This window comes from Hipposideros armiger, unplaced genomic scaffold, assembly GCF_001890085.2.
Source record: "Hipposideros armiger isolate ML-2016 unplaced genomic scaffold, ASM189008v1 scaffold_1055, whole genome shotgun sequence".
NCBI classification, from domain to species: Eukaryota; Metazoa; Chordata; class Mammalia; order Chiroptera; family Hipposideridae; genus Hipposideros; species Hipposideros armiger.
This window is the reverse complement of record NW_017732405.1, coordinates 468,263-474,269: the sequence shown is the minus strand read 5'-3', so window position 1 is coordinate 474,269 and position 6,007 is coordinate 468,263. Positions and strand designations below refer to the sequence as shown.

Here is a 6,007-nt window from a genome sequence, read left to right as displayed (position 1 = left end):
AACGTCCTCCACAACTAGACTGAAGAACAAAAGGACAGCAACTTGTCTGTTCCCCTTCCCCCAATTCCCCAATAAAAATCTTAAAAAAAAAAAAAACCAAACAAAAAAAACAGGCCAAAAAATTACTCACCTGAAAGGAAAAGACTGATAAATCTGACTACACTAAAATTAAGAATTCCTATTCATCAAAAGATGTTATTAAGGAGGAAAAAGAAGCACATGTGAGAGAAGGTATCAGCAGTGAACAGAGATACAAATCGTATCAGAAATATGTAACTCCTACAAATCAATAATAAGAGAATCAACAGATAAGTGAGCAAAAACCTTCCCGAGGCACCTCACAAACGAGGGACACTCGACAGGCTCCAGCTCCTCGGCGACCAGAAAAAGCGCGTTTGAACCACAGCCGGCTGGCAATGCTCTCTCAGGGCGGGTGACTATCACGCTGCCTAACAGCGTGGGGCGCTGGTAAGTTCGGGGAGCCAGGGGACCCCACTTACGATGTTTGTGGGAGTGCAAGTCAGTACAGCACTTAGAGAACCTTCTGGCATCAGCTAACGGTGGGGAGGAGGGGCACAGCCCAGAAGGCAAGTGACCAGGGAGCGCTCAGCGACAATGCACAAGCTGGGGGGCACTCGCTGCACAATGAAACACACTATGAGAGACATATGCAAAATGCATTCATTTGAAAATAATTTTGAGGGAAATTAATATATATCGCGTACGTTGTCCATATATATATGCATTATGCGCCTCATAAAGTCCACAAACAAACCAGAACTATAGTGAGTAGCGACACAAACAGCTACTAAAGCAATAATGCAAACCAAGGAAGTTACTGCTATTAAAGGAAGAGATTTGGGGGGTGTGTTTGTTGCGGGGGGCGTGGGTGTGAGTGCACAGAAAACTCTTAGGGACCCGGTAGGGTTCCGTTTACTGAGCAGAGTGGCGGCTGGTTATACACGTGTCTCACAGTCATTTCTTTTTTTGTTTTTGTTTTTGTTTTTTTTTAGCTGAGCCATCCTGCTACCTGTTGGCAGCTCAGCGGCTGCTCAGCTCAGGCTGGACTCGAACTGCTGTTGCTCAGAGCTCAATCTCACAGTCATTTCTTAAGCGGCACACCTATGTTTTATGCATTCTGTCCGTCTGTGTGACAGTTCACCGGCCAACAGCGGTGCTGGGAGGAACACACCAAAGCTACAAGACCTGTAGTAACATGGAGGCTATCTTCCCATGTAGCTCGTCACCTCACTTCCCTTCCATAGTCCTACTGGTTTTATTTTTCAAACCTTTACATAGGGACACTCGGCTTCAGCTCGTACTTAAATGAAGACGTCTCCTGCCTCTGTGCTACCCTGTGACTTCAGTGACATCAGCACTTTGTCCCCGTCCTCCCTAAGTCTCCCGGCCATCTCTGCAGTGTGTGACATCCGGCCCTCACTCTCCTTACAGCCAGGCCTCAGTTTCCCCAGCATTTCTCCTGCTGCCTCATCGGCCCTTCCAAGCTGCTGCTTCTCAGAAGGTAAGCGATCCTGTGAGCGCCACAGAACCACTCTGAGGTCAGTACACCTCCCCCACTGGGGCTGCCTTCAGAATCTAGAACGTCGGAGACTGTTCACAAACCCTGCCAGCTCCAAAGAACATCTGCGTCACAGCCTCCAAGGGTGGGGCACGGCTGCATCACCACAACTATACTCTCTGTAAGGTGAAGACGACTTGCTGAGTTCTGGTGGGTCAGTCTCCGCCTTCGACGGCTGCTTCCGAATCTAAGATGCCACAGGCACATCTCCAATCTGAATTTTTTTCTAAGACATATTGCAACGGCCTGCTGCAAACATTCACTCGGAAATAACATCCTCTGCTCACACCAAGTGTACCTCAAACTAATTCATCACCTTTTCTCCAAAGCCAGCCTGTCTCCTGTCTTTCATGTTTCTGTTACTGCTGTTCCTACGCAAACTACCCAGGCCTGAAACACCAACAGGAAATTCCTTTTTTCTCACTGCTGACCTGCCAATCTGAGGACCGCTACCCAAATTATTTAGACTCAGTTTATCTCGCTAGGCCATGGCTTCCTTGATGGTTATTACACTTTTTAATGCCTTCTACGCTCAGTAGCACCTAAGGAAAAATCTGAAGATTGAAATTCAATAAATGTTGTTAAGAGAGTTTAGGAGATAACGAATAAGCCCATCAATGAATTAGAGTAGTGGTTCAATTTTTCCAAGGTGGTCAAGTAGGACAGCACTATAAAGAAAAAAAACCACACCTTTCAATGTAGGCAACAGAAACATACGTCAATTTCAAGAGAGAAAGGGAGGAGAAATCAAAAGGATGGACACTCAGAGTCCGGACAGAGCGACAGCAGAACAACCTGTGAGGAGAGGAGGACAGCCAACCACCAGGTAGGTGGTCCCGTATGGAGCTGTGGGCAAGCCTCAGTCTCTGCATCTCTTGTGTCTTTAAGGGGAAACTTTGCAAACAATATATAAAAATGTGCTACTTTCCCACTGACTAGTGATTGTGTAAAAGAAGTTCCCAACTGGCATCTAACTCGCTCACCTGAAAACCGGTCTCTTTTCACATCTCCTCTCCGCAGCCAGGGCTCTTTTCTTTGCTCTAACAAGGAGACCACATCTGGCTTAGAAATGATAAGACCTGCTTGCAGAAAATGAAAAAAATTCAAAATTGGTCCTTGAATCCTCAGAAAAGAGGGACCATTAAAAGAAATGCCAATGTAAATTATGAAAAATGTCTAAAGATTTGGTGGAGTTATAATCCCTATCTTAACACTGATTAAAAATAAATAACCCACCTCCCTTGGGACTATTTGGCCAGATGATCAAGATTCACAACAGCTGTACAAACGGTCCAATGCTGACGGAGGGGAGGCAAGGACTTACCCAGTGAGACCAGGTGGCCGTAGTTCTCCAACATCACATGTCTGTACAGATCTCTCTGAGCAGGCTGAAGCCACTCCCACTCCTCCCGGGAGAAGTCTATGGCCACATCTCTGAATGTCACTGAGCCCTGAAATGACACACACATCTGCACATGCAGTGCCCAAGCTCCCAAAGACCTGGATCCAGGAGTGAAGAGTCCCACTGTGGAGGGTGGACGGTGTGCATACGTAATGGAATGGGAATTTTCAGAATTCTGAGTTGCTAGTAAGAGTGTAACTCAAAAAGGGCCGGCTGAGTGGCTCAGTTGGTTAAGAGCTTGCTCAAGAGTGTGAGCTCTGAGCAACAGAAGTTTGATTCCCTGTCTGAGCTGAGCAGCCGCTAAGCTGCCAACAGGTGGCAGGATGGCTCAGCTTAAAATAAATAAATAAATAAATAAAGAGTGTAACTCAAAGAGCCCAGCTGTTCTGTTTTGTCGTGAAAAGGAGAAAAAAGTGCATGGGATGTGTCCTGAGACGATTTCCAATTTTGTGAAAGGTAAAGCATTACACGTGTGAACAGCATGGATTTCTGCCTCTGGTTGTAAATACAGCACTTTGTAAACAGTCCAGGCAATTCCTTTGTGTTTAACAGGCAATGGATGTTTTCCTTAATACCAACCTATTTTAATGTGATTTAGCAAGAATGGCAGCAGAGAGCAGCAGCACCCTTGAAATGAGGCATGCACTGTCAAGTGTGTCACATTCCTGAAGACATAGCTGTGGAACTTGGAGGCAATTTTAGCGATGTCACAAGGAGGATAAGCAGTAAAGTACAAGGATTCCCCCCCCAAATCCCCAAGAGGGACTGTCGCATCTGCCAATGGAACCTAGAGCGGCCCCTTGGGTTGGGAGAACAAACCCCTGTTTACGGCCTGGTCTGCACCACTTGAGTGATCCACAGAACAGTTAGGCATGGAGAGGAGTTTTAAAAGGTCCCATTTTAAATTGTAAAACTAGTAGCAGCCACAAATGAATGGCAGGGTTATATTTTAAAAACATTTTTTTTTTTAAGATTTTATTGGGGAACTAGGTTGGGGGGGGAACAGTGTTCAGGAATTGGGGAAGGGGAACAGCCAAGTTGTTGTCCTTCAAACTTAGTTGTGGAGGGCGCAGCTAGCTCAGCTCCAAGTCCAGTCGCCATCCAGCTGCCTGTTGGCATTGGCAGCTCGTGGTAGCTCAGCTCAAGGTGCCGTGTTCAGTCTTAGTTGCGGGTGGGCATAGCCCACCATCTCTTGAGGAAGTCCAACAGGCAACCTTGTTAGGAGCACGTGCTCTCACCAGCTGAGCCATCCTGCCACCTGCTGGCAGCTCAGTGGCAGCTCACTGGCCTATGTTGGAATCCAACCCACCACACTGTTGCTCAGAGATGGCGCTCTTAACCAACTGAGTCACTCGGCCGGCCCCCCAAAACATTTTTTAAGTGATAAAAGATTACTGACTAACAAAGGAGGGAGCTGTTTCCATAACTGAACAGTGGGATATGCAGCCCAGGTTTCTACCCAGCAAAAGTCGGAGAGCCTCCAGGTTTGGAGACAAGAATGACAAAAAGGACAGAGAGGTGGAACTAAAAACAGGGCCGACTTTGGACTGGCCTTCTTATCCCCGACCTCTGTGAAGCACACCTGCCAGCCAGTCATTCAGCCAGGATGGAAACAAAAAATGATCGCTGTTCTTTGCTAAATAAAGTTAAAGTCACATCTGCAAATGTGCTCTGTGGGTTCTGAGGTTTTGCTTTGCTTTCTGCCAAGTCCCTCAAACCCAGGATGGGTCATGCGTTACTGTTAAAACGCCCTGCTGAACCCCACACCCGGCTTCTGGTTTACGAGGTCTGGGGGAGGGCTCTTGAACATCCATGTCTAGTAAGTTCTCAGGTGATGCCGACACTTCTGGTCCGGGGCTCCACCACGAGACACTGATAAAGGTGCGTAAAGTAAATGCTCAATAAAAATAGGTACGAGTGAGCGCACAGGCAGCTAGAGCAAGACCCAGGGAAGCGCCTCGTCCTGACACCGGGGGAAGCGGAGGCGGCACCGCGGCTGGCGCCCCGCCTCCAAACCCCGCACATCGGAGTGGCCTGCGGGACAGCCCCTCACACCCTCTTGGGGACAAACGCCCGAAGGGGCGGACCCGGCAGGAAATCTCAGGACAGAAAAAAGCCCACGTCCCCAAGCACTGAGCTTCCAGCTTCATTTCGGAAGAAGACGGCAAACACCGGCTTACCTGAGACATGGCTCACAGCGGGCAGCGAGGAGAACAGGACGGGGAACCGGGAGAGCTGGCAGGGAGAGAGGGGCCCTGAGCGCGCAGGCAGGTGGCTGAGCCCCGCGATGGCCGGGTCCCTGCACTGGGGAGTCCCGTCGCCCCACAATCACCCGCTCGCGTCACACAGGGACAGAAAACGCAGAAGGGCCCGGGGCGCCCGGGGGAGCTCCCTGCCTGCCACGCGCGGGCTCCGGGAAGCCTGACCTGCAGCCCCGGCACCTCCCGCTTTAGCGGGTCGCAGGCCGGCGCGCTTCCTCTGCGCTTTGGGCAGGTTGGGCGAAGTGTCCCGAACTCCGGACGGAGGCATCGCCCCGGGCCACCCGGCGGGAATCGCGGTGCGGGCGGGGTGGGCTCCTGTACTCACCTCCGCGCTCTCGGCTCTGCATCCAGAATCCCCGCTCCAGCGACGCGCAAACGGTACCTTCCGGAGCCTCAGGGACCCGCCTGGAGCAGGCCGCGGGCCCCAGACAGCTGCACTTCCCAGGAGCCACCGGGGCCTCAGCGCGCGTGGGAAGAAGACTACAACTCCCAGAGAGCCCCAGGCGGCCAGGCCAGAGACAGAGGGGCCGGGCTGCCAGGCAACTACACTTCCCAGGAGCCACCGGGGCCTCAGCGCGCGTGGGAAGACTACAACTCCCAGAGAGCCACAGGCGGCCAGGCCAGAGACAGAAGGGCCGCACCCCCAGACAAATACACTTCCCAGGAGCCACCGGGGCCTCAGCGTGCTTGGTAAGAACACACACTATATAAAAATTGTTAATATTCAATATATACCACTCACAAAAGATGAGTACAAGTCACATT

At 50.5% G+C, this 6,007-nt stretch overlaps 1 protein-coding gene across 4 annotated transcripts in view; it reads right to left on the bottom strand.

Annotated features, from left to right (window-relative positions):
• Positions 1-6,007, bottom strand: part of ZNF140 (zinc finger protein 140) — a 14,004-nt gene extending 7,997 nt beyond the window's left edge. Inside the window, exons 1-4 of one of the 4 annotated variants that reach the window (XM_019631941.1) lie at positions 5,568-6,007; positions 5,162-5,216; positions 2,904-3,030; positions 2,563-2,661 (exon numbers count right to left, since the gene is read on the bottom strand). In XM_019631941.1, coding sequence (XP_019487486.1) covers positions 2,563-2,661; positions 2,904-3,030; positions 5,162-5,170 — 235 coding nt within the window. In that variant the 5' untranslated portion in view covers positions 5,171-5,216; positions 5,568-6,007. Of the gene's footprint in view, positions 1-2,562; positions 2,662-2,903; positions 3,245-5,161; positions 5,217-5,567 lie in introns of those variants that run through there. The other 3 variants (XM_019631942.1, XM_019631940.1, XM_019631939.1) reach the window with 3 other exon arrangements.